Source organism: Carlito syrichta, unplaced genomic scaffold (assembly GCF_000164805.1).
Source record: "Carlito syrichta isolate Samal-C Ts95f unplaced genomic scaffold, Tarsius_syrichta-2.0.1 Scaffold307934, whole genome shotgun sequence".
Lineage (NCBI taxonomy): Eukaryota > Metazoa > Chordata > Mammalia > Primates > Tarsiidae > Carlito > Carlito syrichta.
The window spans coordinates 411,921-433,057 of NW_007252030.1; the positions used below are offsets into that span (position 1 = coordinate 411,921).

Here is a 21,137-nt window from a genome sequence, read left to right on the forward strand (position 1 = left end):
CATCCAACATAATACTATAAGAAAATGACTGACAGTGGTGGGAAACTATGGGGGGGGGGAGATGGGATTAAGGGTAGTAAATATCTGTCTGTAGATGGGGAGACACCTCTTATCAACAAGGGTGCCTGAATGAAGCATATTTGTATACCTAACCCTTAACCCCACAATATCATAATAAAAAATATTGACTATAAAAAAAAAAGAAATTGGAAGAAAAAGGCCAGGTGCGGTGACTTACACCTATAACTCAGCACTTTGGGAGGTTGAGATGGGAAGATTGACTGAGCCCACGGGTTTGAGACCAGCATGGGCAACATGGCGAGACCTCATCTCTACAGTAAATCAAAAAATTAGCCTCATCTCTACAGTAAATCAAAAAATTAGCCAGGTAGCGTGTGCCTGTAGTTCCAGCTACTAGGAAGGCTGAGATGGAAGGATCACCTGAGCCCAGCAGGTCGAGGCTGCGGTGGCCGTGAGCAGTAGTGCCACTGCACTCGGCCTGGGTGACACAGTGAGATTCCAACTCAAAAAAAAAAAAAAGAAATTAGAAGGAAAAAAACAGATAAATATTGGCTTCCTGTGTGATGAAACAAGTTGACCAACACTAGGACTACAGGTGACATTTTTCCTCATATGCAAGAGAAAAAAAAAGCCACAAGCCAAAATCCACATAAGAGGGTAGAAAATGAAACTAGGTCCCCATATAGAATCAAAAATAGAATCGAATACTATGTGTGACCTGAATTCTGCCATATCAGGTAAAGTCCATGCCCCACCACTGGTCTCTCAATCTCACCTGGCTGTTAACTATACAGAGATAACATCCAAGAAACATGTAAACATTACTATGTCAATCTTGACCATTCAGAAAACCTGTATGCCCCTGTCATGACGAGCCCCACCATCACCTTGTTACAGTGTCTACAAGCAGATCTGAAGGTTTCAGAAAAATGAGCCAAGGAGGGAAATAGAGACTCACTAACAACAACCTAAAGAGTTTTGTGCTTTCTGACTTCATTCAGCTCATATTGCAATTCATCCTGAAAAATGAAAGAGGTTAACTTGTCCTTTGTGGTGTCAGCAAGGAGGATCAATTTCAAACTCTAGCTAGGTTGCTCACAAAATTTCCAAAGATCAAGACCGCCTCACTGGATGGTGTGTACACAGTAGTCCCCCTGGTGGATCATATGGTCCAAATGTCTTAATACCAAAACAGAAATATCACAGTACTCACTTTTAACTTCTTGTTTAGTTTACAGCAATATCTGTACACCATTGCCAAGTTCAGAGGGCCGAAATCTGCATAGAAACTAAGGCATAAGAAAAATAGACAAAAAATGGTAGTATTTAGTATAATGTTCGGTAACATCAATGCTCGTTTTCAATTTCATTACATTTGCAATCAAATTTCAATCATCCTCAGGAATAAGGGTCATCACATAACTGATCTGACTCTTAGTAATCCACATAACTGACAGTTTCACCCTCCTGACACCCTCCAGCTACCCTAACTACCTCCTAACCAGGAGGGAGCTGGGCAGTGTTGAGTTCCACCCCTTTGTCTCCCTGCCAGGCCATTTAAGTGAAAGTCCTGAAAAGCAGGCGAGGAGGTAGCCAACATGAATATGACCTGCACATAGCCTATGCCATGTGCTTTTATTTCCCTGTCACCCACGTCAGTCATAAATTTAGCTCATGCACTTTGGGCTCCAATTGCAACAATTCCACTCGAACGTGGCTCTCAATTCTCAAGTGTCTTCAACCCAGTGGCCTTTCTCAGTTTCCATTCCTCTTGAACTCTATCATAAGACAGGGCTGCTCCTCGTCTCTATCCAGGACACAGTCATCGATCTGGAGACCTTCCTCTTAGCCACTGTCATATTTCACGGACAGCCCTACAGAAGAGCGATGTTTCCTCCACATGAGAACCAGCCTCAGGCCCCATCTCAGCTGTCTGCTGGATCCACCATCACCAGGCCCTTCTAGAACTCGGAATATCTAAGACTCAACCCATCTTTCCTTGAATCCAGTCCTTCAGATTAAAATAACATTCGGCTTCTTCCAGTCACGCAAGCATGAAACCTCTTGATCACAATAGGCCAACAGATAAATCTTTAATTCTGATAGCTCAAATAAGCGACTACTCTGACTCACCCCTTTCTTTTCCGCTCCCACTTGGCCAACAGAGGCCAGATTCTTCTCATCTCATGCATGTACACTTTAAATTCCCTACCCCCTTCCCAAACATTCCAAATCCCACCACCGAGATTAATCGCCACAAAATCTCACCTCTCGCATACTCCCACTATCAGAGGCATTTAATGGATTCTTAATGCCATCAGAATAATTCCCAGCCATCAAAGTATTGTATGACATTGCCCTGGCTTCTAGGCTGGGCTCCTCTTCCAAGGTCCCATAGGACGTCTTCATTCCATCAAAGGTCTATTCCTTATCCCCAAAACTCCAGCATATACTTAATCCTCGCATCTCCTCACACTGGTCTCCTGCCTAGAGGGCCCTCTTTTCTCCTTCTGCCATGTTCCAGCTTCCTTAAAATCCAGTTAAAATCCTACCTTTTCATGAAGCCTTCCCAATCACCCTAGGGAACACTGTCCTCTCAAAGTTCTCAACACTCACCGCCCACATCACTTTCTGGTCTACAACACACACTGTAAATCATGTCAGGCATAACTTCTACTTGCTGAACTCCAGCGTAAGCCACCCTGTCAGAGACTACAGCATTGACCTGTGCTTAGAAGAATGCTCTGCCCGCAACACAAAACACCAAGAAATGAGTATCTGTTATGAATATGTTACTCGTTAAGGCTCTAAAATCAGTTTAGACTAGGCCACAAATTTACTAAATATCACAAGTTTCCCAAAACCCAGGCCCGTAAGACCTTTATTTTGAGGAAGTCATTTGGTTTAACTTCTTCCTGCCACCCAAACTGCACTATCATAACTATATCATTACATCACATAAAATCTGCCAATGGCCACGGGGCTTAGATAAACAGAGAAGACTGAACTTGTATATTTAACCCATGGTAGGCAAATTGGTAATATTCTAGAACTTACATTCCAGGCAGCACCAAAATTAGCAGTCCCTGTACCCAGAAGGGCACACAAAGAAGAACACAGAGGTGCCAAAGAAGGAGACCGGCAGGAACTTGAAGTAAAAGTTCATGATTTGCTCCCAAAGTTCCCAGTATTGTCTCTTACTGTACACACGCACCAGATGACCCATGAATCCAAAACAAACACTCTCTATGGTCCAGTTGCTGACCAATCCAAGACAAGCCAATAGAAACTCACTCAAAAGAACTAACAGGAAAAAAAAAAAACCCACAGGACTGCCTCAACTCATCACACTTCACACTCCCAAGCGCACAGAGATTGTGTTTTTTGACAACTGGAAGGTTTGTGGCAGCCCTGCACCAGGCAAGACCATCGGTTCCACCTCACCAACAGCACATGCCCACTTTGTGTCTCTCACATTGTGGGAATTCTCATAATGCTTCCAAGTTCTCATTATTAATTCTACCTGCTATGGTGGTCAGTGATCAGTGTCATTGTTTGAGGCCGCCACACACCACACAGCGTAAGGTGGTAAATTTGATCAAGTGCCATGAATGAGGTACAGCTAAAATGTTTGCAGACAATGAATATCCGTTCCCTTCAAGAGCCCACGTGTTTCCCAGCAGAGAGATTAGGCCCTGGAGATTTGTATCCCCTTTTGTTCAAGAGGGTCATAGTTCCAGAAAGCCAGTTGGGACTTAGAACAGGAGAGGGTGGGAAAACAGGAGAGAATCTAATCTGCACCTTTCTTCACTGTCCCTCAAAAAGACAGGTTGCCACCAGAGCACTGGCTGTCCCAAGCCAGCTGCAGTGAAGACAGTAGGCCTCTCTCGGCCACAGGTTAAAGGTGAAAAAAACAGGCACTCCTACCCAGAGAACTCCCCACCCCACAACTCCTCAAAGTCAATGGGCCAGCCTTCATATCCCACAAAAAGAAGGACGCAGACAGGCACAGTGGCACATGTCTGTGGTCCCAACTATTTGGGAGGCTGAGGCAGGAGGATCACTTGAACTCGCTGGAAGTTGCAGCAGCCGTGAGTGCTCCAGCCTGGGCAATAGAGTGAGACTTTGACTTAAAAAAAAGTGTAAATAGCTCATTCTTTCCAGTTTTCACTGTTACATATCAGAAGCTTCATGTGAAAACTTTCAACTCCTCAGCCAAACAATATGCTTACATTCCAAGCATTTCCCATTCATTCAACAAAAGTTATGCCCACCTGCTCTGAACAAGGCCCTGCAATTTAGCAATTAATCACAGAGCACTTGCAATACAAATAAACAAAAAAAACCTGCTTTATAAATTCTGGAAGTTTATACAAGGTATGCCAATCTTTTGCTATTTTCCCAGCACCACTGACATTGTTTATTCATTCACTTGCTCACTTGACTATTTACTACTGACCCCCAGTCCTTACCCACTTACTGGAAAGACGAGTTAAGATATGATTACAGTGTGATTAATACTGAGATAGCATCATCCCCTAAGCACGGTGAGAGTGTGTGTGTGCATGTGTGTAATTAATCAACACTGCCTCTGGGCTGCACACCTACCTCTCATTTTCCCTGTCGCTAGAATACTATCAACGTCCACCCCCATGAGATGGCAACGCTCCCATCCATGGCTGAAACTCATAATGATCCCATTTCAAAAAGGTCCTTCCTGCTCTGTGAGCACCAGCCCGAGAGGCCACACATGTGAGCTTTTACTCAAGGCCTCCAGCGTACCGCCTACAGTCATGCTGACACCAGCTTCACAGGAGAGAGCAGCCCGCCCAACATCCTTTCCATGTGAGCAGGCATCTTGATGTGAAACCAAAGACCGCTGGGACTTGAGAGGGCCAGACTCCAGTCTGGTCACTCGGTGTCCCTGATCTGGTGTCTTAGAGTCTCTTGGACTCCATGTCCTCGTCTATCAAACGAAGCCACTGACTTAGATGATGCCTAAAGTTCCTTCCAGCTACCGATTCACATCATTGATAACCACTAGAGCCACTCTGTATACACTGTAGCATCTTCAGAGTCTATGACTCCAGGTATCTTTATTGGATAAACCCATTCAAGGGCTCAAATGTTTCTCAAGGGTCACTCGCCCCACTGGACGCACCCCGTCCTCCCAGTGTGCTAGGGCTGGGCATCTCCTTGGGGACAGGAAAGGACATCACTTGCTCCCTAAAGTCCGTCACACTTTCTGGAGGGTCAGAAAGCCAACTCTCAGGCGAGACGGTGGCTCCGTGTGGGGAACCTTGGCCTCACTATTACTTATCTGTGAAAAGCTTGACTGTTGGGATCAAGAAGAAAGGAGCACACAGAAACGTTTACAAAATTATTTATCACATCATTATTGGTAACAATAAATACTAGAAACATGTAAATATTAAATTAAAAAGGGAACAAATTAAATCCATGTAGTACTACCTGATGGTACTATTCTGGTATTCCATAGTATGGAATTCCATAGTCTAAAAGAAGAACGCCATGTATAGCATAGAACAACCTCCAAGACCCACAGTTTTATGAAGAAATCAAATTGCGAGAAAATGCATACAAGATCATTTCATTTATAGAAAAGTCCACAAAGCATAGAAGATTTATATTACTATCTGTTTTAAATATACGAAAATGTCTACTAAAATCTAAGAGGAAAAAAAGAAGAAGAAAGGAGAGAACCCCAGTATAGTCCTCACTCCTGGCCTTTGAGGCAAGGATCTAGGTGTTCAAAAAAGCCCAGGTTTACAATACCAGTGTGTAAGGAACCCTCCTCTCTTACTGCCCTCTTAACCTGAGGCAAGGAGCAGGGTCAGGCAAGGTTCCAGCTGCTGCTTCTATAAAATGAGTGAGGGCTGTCACTTTGCCTTAAAGAGGACACATGGCATCAAGGAACCTTCCAGCATCAAGGTCTATAATTCTGTGACACCCCTCCTTAGAGAGTGTCAATTAATGAAAACCCCCGTAGGGACGCAGTTCATGAAAACAAGAGGAGCTTCTCAGGAATGCACCAGGAAGACTAAAACTCACTCCCACAGAATATTCTCCAGCAGCGTGATGAGGCCGCATTATCCGGGCAGACAGCACACACACGGTGCCATCAGCAAACAGGAAGGGCTCACCCCACACCTAAAAGAGGGACCCTCAGGTTTTCTAAAGTGGCCAGGGGCCCTGAGCAGGAAAAGAATGACTCCGAAGCTTACAGTGATGATCCCATGACCTCTCTAAGCTCTTGAGGTTGAAACCAAAATCTTTAACCTAGCTTGCCAGGGCCTGGGTGGGGCAGCCCCAGTCGATCTCTCTTGGGGGTCTTGTTTTGCACCGTCACCCCCGTTTTGTGACTAGAAAGCTCCCGCCACACCACCTGGCCCAGTCAGCATCTCTCATCTCAGACCCCGCCACATGTCCTCAAAGATGGCTTCCTGCCCCCTCACCCACCTCCACCTTTCTAATCACCATCCCACACCCCCACCGGGCTCCCTCGTTCTGTGTGTTCGAAGAACTGTAGGTCTTGGTCAGGTATGGTGGCCTACACCTGTCATTCCAGCACTTTGGGAGGCCAGGGCAGGAAAATCACTTGAGCCCAGGAGCTGGAGACCAGCCTAGGCAACACAGCAAGACCCTGTCTCTACAAAAAGTCAAAAAATTAGCCAAGTGTGGTAGTGCACACCTGTAGTCCCAGCTACTCAGGAGACTGAGGCAGAAGGAGCATCTGAACCCAGGAAATCAAGGCTGCGGAGAGCCTTGATCCTGCCACTGCACTTCAACCTGGATAACAGAGTGAGACCTCGACTCAAAAACAAAAACCAAAAAATGGTAGCCTTTCCTTCCTTCCACTTACAGAGAATCTTGAGCCTGAACACTTGACTTCTGTCCTCCCTGCCACCCTGACTATAAGCTCCATGAGGGCAGCAATGAACTCAGCTCCCTGTTGTGTCCCCGGCATGTGGCAAGCACATCACGAGGATGGGGCTGGCTGGTTCACCTGCAGAGCCCCGCCTCCTCCCGTTCTCATCCTCCCGAGCCATACCCCAGGTGAAGTGTGGTGAGAGATGCACATATCACATTGTGTAAGCTGTGGGTAGAGAGGATGACTAAGCAGGTAAAACTGACCAAAATGACCTCAGAAGCAAGCGATGACAGGGAGACAGTATAGCAGGGGTCAGGCCCCCCTGTGAGCACAGGACAGGAAAGAAACTTCGACCCCACAGCCAATGCAGCACATCAGGACTGCTGGCTGGCTCCGGGGGTGACCCTAGCTGAAGACTCACCGAGTTCTCAGCACCCCAGTTCCTTGGCTCTCAGCAGCCTGCAGGTCCATGGAGGAGACGACCCAAGGACAAGCAGCTGAGGCCTTCGCTCTGGGTCTTCTCAAGTTGCAGGCAGACTGTTCAGGACACTGGGAGCATCACTGAACATGAGGGGTCCCATAGGACCTTACACGCTTCCTAGAAAAGGTTCTTCTAAATGCTTCTCTTTATCTCTCACTTACCAAAAAAACAGAATTTTTTTTTTATTTAAATCATTTACATTTATTTTATTTATATATATTTTTTATTTTAAAGATGTGGGGCACAATTCAGGATTAGGTATACAAGTGGTCATCGTACAGTTAAAGTTTGGGCTTCCCTTTGGTCCCTACTTTGCCTGGTTTGAGAGCAGGTACCCTTATTGATGTTGTGCCCCTCCCCCCAAAAATAGAATATTTTTAACATTTCAGATTCATTCCACTGATGAAATGCAATCACTTGACTATCAAGACTAATGTAAAAGTTACGTTAATCCCATACTCACTTAAAAGAAAGAAAAATGTATGGAGTAAGAAATCAAGCTGGGCACGTGGCTCACACCTGTCATCCTCATACTTTGAGAGGACTGCCTGAACCCAGGGGCTCGAGATCAGCCTGGGCAACTTTAGTGAAACCTCATCTCAACCAAAAAAAATCCAAAAATTAGCCAGGCATAGTGGCATATACCTGTAGTCCCTGCTACGCAGGAGACTGAGGTAGAAGAATCGCCTGAGCCCAGCAGGTTGAGACTGTGGTGGCGTGCAACTCACTGTACTCCAGCCTGGATGACAGAGTGAGACTCTGACTCAAAAAAAGAAAAGAAAAAGAAATCAGTTACACAAGGATCCTCCATCAGAAATCTCACCTGTCAGGAACAAAAGGAAGGATCCAAGTAAGCCAGGAACACAGCTGGGCCGGATGCAGTGGTTCACGCCTGTAATACCAGCACTTTGGGAGGCCAAGGCGGCAAGAGGATTGCCTGTGGGTTCAAGACCAGCCTGGGCAATGGCAAGGCCTTGTCTCTACAATAAGTCAAAAAATTAGCCAGGCATGGAGACACATGCCTGTAGTTTCAGCTACCTGGAAGGCTGAGGTGGATGAATTGCCTGAGCCCAGCAGGTCGAGGCTGCAGTGGCCATGAGCATGCCACTGCCCCTCAGTCTAGGTGACAGAATGAGATGCTGACTCAAAAAAATAAATAAATAAAAATAAATATTAGCCAGGCAAGGTGATGCACGCCTGTTCCAGCTACTTAGAAGGCTTAGGTGGAAGGTTCATCTGAGCCCAGAAGGTAGAGGCTACAGTAGCCATGAGCATGCCACTGCACTTCAGCCTGGGAGAACAGAGTGAGACTCTTACTCCAAAAAAAAAAAAAAAAAAGCACAACTGTCCTATTTCTCTGCCTGCCACCAACCATGCCCTTTAGCTGTGCTTATGACAGACCCAGGCTCACCCGGTCTTGGGTTTTATTTGTCCCAAGTGCCAGTGCAGTGTGGGGTCTGGTTTCCATGTCAGAATGTACTAGACCCACCAGCAGATCACAGGGAGAGGCAGCCAGGAGTGGCAGGTCACTGACAGCAATGTCAGAGGCCAGTGTGACAGCAAGAGCACCAAGAAATCACTCAACTCACAGCATTAGGTCACCGATAAAAACTGATCGAATACACTAAAAACTCTGAAAGTGGCCAGGTGCAGTGGCTCACTTTTATAATCCCAGAACTTTGGGAGGCCAAGGTGAGAGGATTGCCAGAGCCCATGGGTTCAAGACCAGCCTGGGCAACTTGGCGAGACCTCATCTCTACAATAAATACAAAAAATTAGCTGGGCATTGTGGCACATGCCTGTGGGTCCAGCTACCTGGAAGGCTGAGGCAGAAAGACTGCCTAAGCCCAGCAGGTCGAGGTTGCGGTGGCCATGAGCATGCTACTGCCCTCCTGCCTGGGTGACAGAGTGAGATTCCAGCTCAAAACAAACAAACAAAAAAAACCTCTGAAAGACACAAGCTGTGTCACACAGAGGCCAGCGGTACTTGAGCAAAGAACCCCTTAATCCTTAGAAGCCCCTCAACTGTCCCTAAATTACAGTGAAACTGTCCAACCAATGTATTCTAAATGATGGGGCCTGCATATTACAGAAAAAGTAAATCATAACTAGGAAATTCTTTAAGAAGGTAGAGATAGGCCAGGCGTGGTAGTTCATGCCTGTAATCCCAGCACTTTGGGAGGTCGAGGATTGCTTGAGCCCTGGAGTTCAAGATCAGCCAGAGCAACAGAACAAGACCTTATTCTCTACAAAAAAAATCAAAAAATTAGCTGGGTATGGTGATGCATGCCTATAGTCCCAGCTACTCAGGAGGCTGAGGCAGAAGGATCCTCTGAGCTCAGGAGTTTGATCAAACCTGAGCAACATAGCAAAACATCATCTCTTTAAAAAAAAAAAATGAGCACAATGGCTCACACCTGTAATCCCAGCACTTTAGGAGGCCCAGGCAGGAGGACTGCTTGATCCCAGGAGTTCAGGACCAGCCTGAGCAAACTCTACAAAACATTTAAGCCGGGCGTAGTGGCTCACACCTGCAATCTCAGTACCTTGGAAGATGAAGGAGAGAGGATTGCCCGAGCCCATGGGTTCAAGACCAGACTGGGCAACATGGTGAGACCTTGGCTCTACAATAAATCAAAAAATTAGCCAGGTGTGATGGCGCATGCCTGTGGTTCCAGTTACTTGGAAGGCTGAGGTGGAGGGATCGCCCGAGCCCTGCGGGTCGAGGCTGAGGTGATTGTGAGCATGCCACTGCATTCCAGCCTGGATGAAGTGAGACCCTGACACACCCACACAAAAAAAAGTCAGAAATGCAGATTCATTTTAGAAAGGTTTCCATTAATTATTTAAGTTATAAAACTTCCTTGATGCTACAAGATGTAATTTTCCAATTCTATGTAGACACTGTCTCACCGAAAAGCCACATTTCCAGATGACAATGTACAAATGCATTACTAAAGTATATCAATCATGGAGCTCAAATTTGAAATAAATCACCTTTTCTGGTTCCCAAAAGAAAATTTAATTGTTTAGCAAAATAAGTCTTAACTGGCAAATTCTTCAATTTGTCACTAGGATGAAAACATCTTTAAGACCAAATATTAAATTAATAAATTAATAAATAAAGGAAATATTTTATTCAAAAATCAACTATTTCTTACAAAGTAATCCACTGTCAACCCCAAATAATTATGATAATTTCCCAGATGTTTCCAAGCTGTCAAGGACTGGGAATATTGCATACTTCAATAAAGAGAGCAAGATTTTCAATGGCTCTCGTTCAACACAAAATTATTTGGTGGCCCTGGAAGTATTTAGTTGACTAACAAAATCAATATTTTTTTGAAGTAAATTGAAACTAAAGTTTAAAAAAAAAATGTAAGAAATAATGAATTCCATGATTAAGTACAGAAAACTCAACTCAAACCACAAAGCCAGAAGGGAGCCTGAGGTCAGCTGCCTCACCCACCTCCCCAGATTTCAAACAATATCCAAATATCCAGGAGAGTACTGTTTATTTTCTGCTTAAAAATCACAAAAGAGCCGGGCTCGGTGGCTCAGCCTGTAATCCCGCGCCTTTGGGAGGCTGAGGTGAGTGGATTGCCTGAGCCCACAGGTTCGAGACCCGTCTGGGCAGCGAGACCTCATCTCTACAATAAATCAAAAAATCAGCTGGGCGTGGTAGCGCATGCCTGTAGTTCCAGCTACTTGGAAGGCTGAGGCGGAAGGATCGCCGGAGCCCAGCAGGTCGAGGCTGCGGTGGCCGGGAGCGGCCACTGCACTCCAGACTGGGCGACAGAGTGATATTCCAACTCAAAAATAAATAAATAAGATCACAAAAGACAAAGATTCCATCATACTGGCCCTATCCCCCAACCCCCAAACAAAAGAGAAGGAGGGGAGAAGACATGACACCAATGCCTGATTTACATACTTCACCTACTTAAAGTAACCTAAAGGTGTCACTTTCTCCCAGACCCTCAAGCCAGAAATTCTGAACTCACCTTCAATCCTCCTCCCACCTTCCTCTACTCAGTCCCAAATCTAGTCAATCCATCCCACCTAGCCTCCCCCCATCCCACCTTTCTGTGCCCCTCGGCCACATCCCTAATCCAATCCCACCACAGCCTAATGGAGCCACCTCCCAGCTACAGGGAGGACTCACCTCAGAGCACCCTGGCCAGCCTCTCAGTCATTCACAAACAAGCAGCACTGACTGACATCCAAGCAGCTTTCCACCATCCCGGTCCCAACTCCGCGTCCAGCCTGTGATTGCTCTCCATTCAAATACTATGCCTCTCCTAGGATCTAGGGCCAAGCACAGGGGCTGAAGCCTGTCATCCCAGCACTTTGGGAGGCTGAGGTGAGAGGACTATTTGAGCTTGGGAGTGTGAGACCAGCCTGAGCAACACAGTGAGACCTTATGGCCACAAAAAAATAAAAAATAAAAAATTAGCAGGGCTTGGTAGCACAAACTTTAGTCCCAGCTACTCGGGAGGCTGAAGTAGAAGGATCGCCTGAGTCCAGGAGGTCGAGGCTGCAGTGAGCTGTGACCATGCCACTGCACTCCAACCTTGGCAACAGAGCCAGAACCCAACTCAAAAAATAACATAAATATATTTTTTTTTAAAAAAACTATTGCTATTCCCAAACACCTCTTGTGCCTTTCCTCAGGACTCTGCCTGAAACCTCTTCTTTCTTTCCTTCCTTCCTCATTCAGTCATTCACCCATTCATTCATTCAACTAAAACCTCTCGGGCTCCATCTCGATGCCAGGCACTGTTCAGGTATAGGAACATGATGACAAGCGAAACAGATAGTACTGGTCCTAAAAGAGATCATAAAATGCACTCTTTGCTCTGCCATACCCTGTGAAAACTCGTTCAAACATCACTCTGGGTCTGTCGTCCTGGGTGGTGACAGCCGCTTCCCTTCTCAGATTCCTCCACATCTGCGGCTTTGGTCGTACATTGTCTCATGCTGTGTCTGTCTCCACCTTCTTCTTCATGTGTCTCCAAAGCATTCACAGTGTTTGTCCCATATCTCAGTGTTACTTTTTCACGTAGCAATTTTCAGCCACTTACACGTCTTAAGCTATGCTTTCCACTGCCCATAAAAATGTGTCAAGAGTCTTTTTTTTATTTTTTTATTTTTTATTTTTTTGAGTTGGAGTCTCACTCTGTCGCCCAGACTGGAGTGCAGTGGCCACTCCCAGCCACCGCAGCCTCAACCTGCTGGGCTCCGGCGATCCTTCCACCTCAGCCTTCTGAGTAGCCGGAATTACAGGCATGCGCCACCACGCCCGGCTGATTTTTTGATTTTATTGTAGAGATGAGGTCTCCCTGCCTAGGCGGGTCTCGAACCCGCAGGCTCAGGCAATCCATTCGCCTCAGCCTCCCAAAAGGCGCGGGATTACAGGCTTAGCCACCGAGCCCGGCTTTTTTTTTTATTTTTTACTTTTTGAGTTGAGTCTCACTCTGTCACCCAGGCTGGTGGGCACTGGCAAGCTCTTAGCCACCACAGCTTTGACCTGCTGGGCTCAGGTCAAAGTAGCTGGAACTACAGGCACACGCCACCATGCCTAGGTAATTTTTTGATTTTATTGTAGAGATGAGGTCTCGCCAAGTTGCCCAGGCAGGTCTCGAATTCACAGGCTCAAGCAATCCTCTCACCTTGGCCTTCCAAAGGGCTGGGATTATAGGTGTGAGCCACCGTGTCCAGCCAAAAGTCTTTTTTTTTTAAAGCACTAAGGTGTATTTTTGAGCTGTGGGCACATAAAAATCGTTTACTTTGAGTTTGGGAATGTGCTTTTGAACTCACAAATGAGAACATCTGACATCTTAGGAATCTACTTCAAACAAAATAACGAAGCAGCCCTGCGGTGACCTGGCCCAGAAAGAACCTGGCTGGCTGACATCGCCCACTGGGTCGCCTGCAGCCCACAGGGGCCCGTGCCTCTCCCAGGCCATGTGATCAAGACCAGTCTATGCAGAAAACTCTCCTGAGCACCTCAGCTGAGTTTTCCCAGTTTCACCAGGCATATCCCAATACTAACTGACCATCACAAGGGTGAGGGACCAGCCACACGCTGAATGCCTACAGGGTCAGAACAGCAAGTATTGAAACGAATCAATGTCCAGAAAGTAACACATGACTCTAGCCACAGAACCAAGAGCCCACTGTAAAAGTATATGGATGTATCCACTTTCTCAGAATGTGGCCATCAGAGCATGGGCCATCATGTGTCTGAAACAAGGAGAAAGTAAAGTGCCCTAAAGGTTGGGATGGGAGAAAGGAGAAAGCAGGAACAAAGTCTAAAGCGACACCTGGTAAAAGCTAAGTCATCTGGGTTTTTAGGAGAACTCTATTCAGAAAGCATTCCACCTTAAGTCACCCCAGCTCAGCAGCAAGGACATTTCCCAGGCAGTCACAGAAGCAGCTTTCGCAGGCTAGGAAGGACTGGGCTTCCTTTGTTTCCCCATGTCCTACTAATAGACAATAGTAATTAACTCCATTTCGTTTCTCTCTTTCTTTTTGGCAGTGCCCTGAAAGGAAAGAAGGGAAAATTACACCCGCAAAGTGCAATTGCAGAGGAAAACGTTACTGAGCACCACACATTCCCAGACACCACCCAGACACAGTCAATGCACACACGTCAGTGGCACATTTCTCACTGAAGCCATCACCCCCCAGCTTAGAGGGTCAAGTCTCTCAGCAAGGGGCAAAGGTGTCCCACAAACCTCTCCATAAGCCTCAGGCTCAGGATGACGGGAGATGCCTGAACACCAGGGTAGACTGCCTGTACTTTGAAGCTCTACTCTGTCAATCAGAGCTCAGTGAGCTCAGGCAGTCTAAGCACTCTGTCAATCAGAGCTCAGTGAGCTCAGGCAGTCTAAGCACATGCTCTGAGCCTCGGCCTCCTCTTTGTGAAGTGGTGACCTAACAGCACCCAACTCCCAGGTTGTGCTGAGGATGAACTGAATTCATGGGTGTGTGAAAACTCTGCTGCTGCTGCTGTTGTGGTTTTATTATTGTTCCCAAAGTGAAATGTGTCTCTGAGTTCAACCAAGTACGCTCTTCTGTCTACAAGGGGGGAACCCAAAAAAACTAGGAATTTAGTTATAAAAAAATGTTTATTGGCTGGGCTCGGTGGCTCAACCTGCAATCCCATGCTTTGGGAGGCTGAGGTGAGTGGATTGCCTGAGCCCGTGGGTTCGAGACCCGCCTGGGCAACTTGGCGAGACCTCATCTCTACAATAAAATCAAAAATTAGCCGGGCGTGGTACCGCACGCCTGTAGTTCCAGCTACTTGGAAGGCTGAGGCGGAAGGGTCGCCGGAACCCAGCAGGTCGAGGCTGCAGTGGCCGGGAGCGGCCACTGCACTCCAGTCTGGGTGACACAGTGAGACTCCAACTCAAAAAAAAAAAGATGTGTATTTATTCTTACATGTTTAAACGTCAGTCACCTTCAAAGTACCCGCTGTTTGATACAATACACCTATCAAGACACATTTTCCACTGCTCAAAAATAGTTTTCTAACTCGTCCATTTTGATGACTTTTAGTGCTTCTGCCATTTTTCTGTTTCAACTCCTCCACATTGGCAAAACATTTCCCTTTGAGGACTTTTTCATCCAGGGAAACAAAAAAAGTCACTCAGGGTAAGATCAGGTGAATGAGGTGGGTGGGGTACAGGGGTCATGCTGTTTTTGGTCGAAAACTGCCGAACACTCAGCACAGTGTGGGCAGGTGCACTCGTAAATCACCATCATGAAATGGGCAGACATGTTGAAAAAAATCTCCAAAAAAAATGACTGAAGCTGAACACAGCCTCTCAGAACAACACTAGCTGGCCCTCTGATGACGATGGGCTCCTAGAACACTTACCTAGCAGGGAAGCCTGTACTACAAGGGGCCACCTTCCAAAGGATAATTCCAGGGTTTTTGTTTTGGGGGGGTCCCTTCTCCTATATCATAGCAATTCATACTGAGAGCTGAAGTACTAAATGATCCCAAGGCTCTACAATATCTTCTGTACATGCGTGAACTTAAGTGCTGTTCGACTTTCCATTAAACTATCATACTTGCTACACATTTAACTTGAAATAAAAATGGAAAAACCAAAAGGTTTTCTTCTCACTGACATCTAACCTAATTACTCATTCCCACAAAGATTTTCAGGCAAGAAAAGTCTCTCTGTACCCCACTCACAGGTGTCCTGCATTCCCATTTTGACTCAAATCTATAATTTAGACAAGACAAAAGAAATCATTTTCTATAGACCTTTTATCCAAAAATTCCTGAAGGCATTACCATCAGGCTGCTTTAATCAAGCTTAAATAAAAATTGAATGGTTTAAATCATTTAAGTCTTCCATTTGGCTAATTTGTCCTCATTAGAGGTTGCTCACTTTTTTTTTAAGATTTTTTTTTGAGTTGGAGTCTCAATCATGTCACTCAGGCTGGAGTGCAGTGGCACACTCACAGCCACCACAGCCTCGACCTGCTGGGCTTAGGTGATCCTTCCGCCTCAGCCTTCCAAGTAGCGGGAACTACAGGCACACACCACCACACCCAGCTAGTTTTTTGTGATTTACTGTAGAGACAAGTTCTCACCAAGTTGTCCAGTCTGGTCTCGAACCCCTGGGGTTAAGGCATCCTCTTGCCTCAGCCTCCCAAAGTGTTGGGATTATAGGCTGAGCCACCATGTCGGCCTTTTTTTCTTTTTTAAGGAGATGGGTTTCACTGTGTTGCCCAGGCTGGTCTCAAACTCCTGGGCTCAAGCGATCCTCAGCCTTCCAAAGTGCTGGGATTACAGGTGTGAGCCACCATGTCCAGCCTGCTCACTCTTAACGTGCCAAAACATTGGGAGAAATTCAAGTCACTTCAGAAACTGCTTAAAATTTGGTCCCCAGAGCATCTCCGTGAAGAGTTCTCTTGCATTTTCAATACCTTTCCTTGACAAACTCAAAAACAGAAGAAATGATAATGGACCAGGCTGAAAGTGAAGACCCCATGCACGACCCACACAGCACTGGCTCTCCACACTATAAACACCCAACCCTGCATCCTGATCACCATCAGGAGGCGCACACAAGAGCTATCATGATCAACTTACTGGACTCCACTAACTTTTCAGCTGAATAACGTGAGCCAAGTTATTAAAAGTAAGCCTCTGTTTGGATTACAGGGCCTGACTCCAGTGTCAAAGCGTTAGCCTTTCCGGAGAGTTGGGCATTATTTGTAGCTTAATCAAATACAGATAAATCTTCTTTGAAAGGCTCCCTCTTTGTGGGGCTATTTTTGTACCCCAAGTGTGTTAGTATATAATCTGATTTTAATTCTGACCTGTGAAATCATAACCCAAGGACAAAACATGATCTCTTATACTCCTCATTTTATTAAAATTGCTCAGATCTTTACTGTGGTGAGATAAGTTCTGTTTAAAAATCAAGCAGATAAAGAAAAGGATTGACAGTGGCAGGAAACTATGGGGGGTAGGGAGGGGAAGGGAGGTGGGATTAACGGTAGTCAATATACTTCTGGGGAAGAGGGACATACCTCATCAACAAGGGTACCTGCACAATGAATATTTGTATACCTAACCCTTAACTGTACCCTACAATTTTAAAATTTTAAAAAATATATATTAAAAAAAAAGAAAGGGATTGGCAGTAGTGGGAAATTGCCAGGGAAGGTTGGGGAAGGGATTGGTAGTAGTGGGAAACTGCCAGGGGATGGGGCATTCCTCATCAACAAGGGTACTTGCATAATGAACATTTGTATACTTAACCCTGAATTGTACACCACATATTTAAAATTAAAAATTAAAAAAGCATTGTAAAAAAAAAATCAAGCAGAAAATTCAAACTTTCATTCTAATACATAACCTCCTGAGGTCACTTGGTTCAGCTGTCCCCACTGGCTTCTCAGAGGTTGCCTTTTCAACCATGGAGTGCTGTTATCCTTTCATAACTAAGTAAACATCTACATGAAACACAGCTGTGTCCAGAGTACCCATTGCCCGATAGTCAAAGAGACTACTTCCTGATCAAAATTAATGGCTTCTTAGGTGATGATTTAGCCAGAAAGGCAGCATTTCTTTTTTTTTTTTTAAATAGACACAGGGTCTGCTATGTTGTCAGGCAGGCCTTGAACTCCTGGCTTTAGGTGATCCTCCCACCCCAGCCTCCCAAGTAGCTGGGACTAGGACTACAGGAGTGCCCAGCTGGAATGGTAGCATTGCATTTTAGTCATTCAGCAGATAATCACAGTTAGGACCTAACTAGGAAACACAGCTCGTCCTATCTTCTCTCTCGCCTCCGAAAACACACTATTTTCACAGTTTTATCATCCCTGTGGGAAAACTCCTAAATTTAAGAACTCCAAATGCATGTGACACCCAATAGTAATGTAAGTATCCCATCTATTTCTTAAATCCATCCTGGCAAAACCCAGCACCTGGTCTTCCTGCCATAGCCATCTTCCACCCAGCTCCCCTGACCCAGGTGGGGATCCCCACAGACCCACGTCTCGGCTCCTCCTTCCCCCAGCACCATCCACCCCACCCTCCTGGGTTGCCAAGTCCTGTGGATCCTGATCCCCTCTTCCCGTCACTGTCACCACCATCCTAACTCAGGCACGTGCTTCTTCCCCCGGAACACGCCAGAATGTTCCAAAGTAGGATCTTACCTCCTCTCCCTCCGTCTTAAGTGATGCCACAGTGTTAAGCTTTTGAGAAGGTTACAAGTCCTCTGCAACCACATGACTTGGCTTCCCACCCTAGCTCTGCTGCTGCTTACTTCTGTGACCTTGGGCAAGTGACCTCACCTCTCTCTGCCTTATTCTCATCACTGTATAATATGGATGGAAGTTGTGCTTGCCTCACAGAATTGTTGTGAAAACACAATGAATGAAGAGTGTAGAGCGCCTGAAACAGTGTCCGGCACCCACCCAAACACTCAGTAACTGTTGGCCCTCATCTGCAGTTAACCCAAGTCAGGTAACACCAGGGCTGCCCCCAAGCCCTCCAGAGAGTCCCATGGCTCACCAAGGAGACTGCAGGCAGCTCAGCTCAGCTTCCAGCCTATCCCTACCCGACCTCTCACACACACACCCATCCCCCTGTGTGACCTCTACATGCACGGGGACACTGGAGGACTTCCTGTTCCCTGAACACGTGTCCCCAGCGCCCTCCTCATCCCTGCTGTTCCATCTGCCAAGATCCCCCTCTCCTGTCTCTGGCAGGGACAACCTTATCCATCCCCCCAGACAACCTCAAGCCCTCCACAAAGCCTCTTCTGAACTGCTCCCCAGACAGGCCAACTGTGAACCCCTCTGAGCACAGTGTTTCTCTGGGAAGTTAGCTCTCTATGCCTCAAGCCACCATCCTGTTATTCGGTCCACAGGTTGGGAACTGCATCACCCAGCACTGTGCCATGTGTTGGGGCAACAAAGGAGATGGAGTCCTGGGTGGTCAGAACCACAACCACCACTGAAGCATGGCAGAGCAGGTCCAAAGCACAAGAAGGACACGTTCTGCCCAGGCTGGAGTCTCCCGCATTATTCCAAACAGCATCCATACTCACAGTGTGAGCTGAATGGCCTTTCCTTATAAGACACCAAACATGGTAGAGGAATGTGGCTCACAGGCCTATCCTGACATACCAACATTAAATCACACCAAAAAATGTCCTCATTAATCAATACTAGAATCAAAAGGCCATTGTGCATTGAGCTTACTTGGCCAAATGTAATTTTCTGCTAGATTTACCACCTCGCCATCCCAAAAGAAGTGACTCAGACCTCAGTGACCAGAGTTTGCTTGATGACATATTAACAACTGCTGGCCTGCGAGTCACTGCAGAATTGAACATGATGACATATACCCAGCCCCTACCCTCAGATTCACGAGAAAGCTCCAAACCCTAAACTCTCAAAAAGAAAGCTACAGCAACGCACACTCCCAGCCACAGGGCCAGCACTCAACACACAGGGCCAGCAGTGACATCACCCAGGTACACCCGCGCACGCCATTCTGCCGAGAAGCAGAGCTGTAATCTGATACCAGGGATTTAGACCTCTCTGCCTCAGCAACTCAGGCATTCAGGGGCCGCAGTAAAGGGCTCTTTCTTCAGTCATTCAAGAAACACCTCCTGCCATCACCACCAGAAGACATCAGCACCAAGAGCCCTGAGATGAAGGGACTAAACTAAGGACTATTTCCTGCAGGTAAAAGCTATGGTCTGGACAGTCTAGAACACTCGGTGGCCCCACGAATCCCTGGCAGAACTGCCAGTGTCCTTTCTAACAGGACAAGCCCTGGAAAGCTTACTGTGGTTCATCTACCAGCACACAGGTGTAACAAGAAAGTAAAATTCAGTGTTTCGATGAGAATTTATCAGCCCCCTCTGAAACACCAGCCCTTTTAATACAAGAGCACAATCACGTCAGCTCAGCCTTCTAATTCCTTATTATCTTCTGCTGAATGGAGATCCCTCTCTCTTCAATTAATGTTTTACTATGCCTAATATTGAGATACATTTTTCCTGTAGATCAATAACCCTTCATAGAAGACAGCTTCCTACTTTTCTTTTACGCTTTCAAATCCTAATCCCAAAGAAGCAAAATAACCAAAGGAATTAAATGAGCACTCCAACATCACTTCCTCAGAGACAAAGAGAAGAATACCGAAATTTGGAACACCCAAATAAAATATTCAATAATTTGACATGCAGGCAAAATATCAGTCACAGATGCCACTCACAGATAAGGCTCCCTGCAGCCAATGTGCCCCACTTTCTGAAAACAAACAAAAACACTCTGAGAGACCACAGAAGCCTTGAGCACTGTGGGCCACGCACCTGCAGCCCACGCACTGCCCTGGGCCTGTGGCTAGCCCATAAACACCTAGTGACAGATCTGCAGGTGAACAGAGCCTGGTAGTGACAGAGTGCCAGGAATCTCCAGCTACTGTTTTGTTGTGGTAGTAGGAAGAATGAACACACACTGGTGTCTAAAGGAACCGAATGTTGACAGGTTCTAATTGTGCTGATGTTCCCGAACCTGCCCTAAGCACCTGAGCCTAGAAATAAACCGGTACTGTTACTCGCACTGCTGCATAGGACTGACATCAAGGTGCACCGTGTTTCTTAACCACAGAGCCAACAAACTAAATCGTTCAGAGGGAAAAAAAAAAAACACAGAAACTTACTTTTCATAGACCAGCTCCTCATCGATGGAGAAATAGTGGGTATTTACTGTGCTTTTTGGTCTATTCCTTAAAGTAGCAAAATATAACCGATCTGAAAGACAAGTTTAAAAGACGGAAAAACATATGAGCAGTACGGCAGTGACGGCGAAGAGTGGGGATAACACATGAGGGATCCAAACCACAGCAGCTGCCCAGAACTTAAGGACCCCGAGAGCACGTGGGATTCTGGCGGAAACCTGATCTCACCCGGAAAGCGACAGACTCAGGAGCACAAGTTAGGGAGGCTACAGGAGGGCCGGCCGAGGGTCTCGGCAGGGGACCGAGCGCCCAAGACCCCCGCGTCGCAGGCCGGCGGGGGTGGGCGGGAGCTGGGGGCGCCCCCAGGACGGGAGGTGCAAGTTTGGCTCCGAAGCCTCCAGACCCCAGCGGCCGCGGCGGAAGCGACTCCGGGGACCTCAAAAGGAGGAAGGGAGACGGGGGTGTGGCCGAGGGTGTCCCGAACACCGACGCCCACAGTGCGGGGAAGGCCACCG

The 21,137-nt window shown here is 46.5% G+C and overlaps 1 protein-coding gene across 2 annotated transcripts in view; it reads right to left on the minus strand.

Annotated features, from left to right (window-relative positions):
* The window catches only part of CDC14A (cell division cycle 14A), a 181,587-nt gene extending 160,890 nt beyond the window's left edge, over positions 1–20,697 (minus strand). Inside the window, exons 1-2 of one of the 2 annotated variants that reach the window (XM_021715861.1) lie at positions 20,605–20,693; positions 1,235–1,310 (exon numbers count right to left, since the gene is read on the minus strand). In XM_021715861.1, coding sequence (XP_021571536.1) covers positions 1,235–1,276 — 42 coding nt within the window. In that variant the 5' untranslated portion in view covers positions 1,277–1,310; positions 20,605–20,693. Of the gene's footprint in view, positions 1–1,234; positions 1,311–20,604 lie in introns of both variants that reach the window. The other variant, XM_021715862.1, reaches the window with a different exon arrangement.
* Between the last annotated feature and the right edge of the window lie 440 nt (positions 20,698–21,137).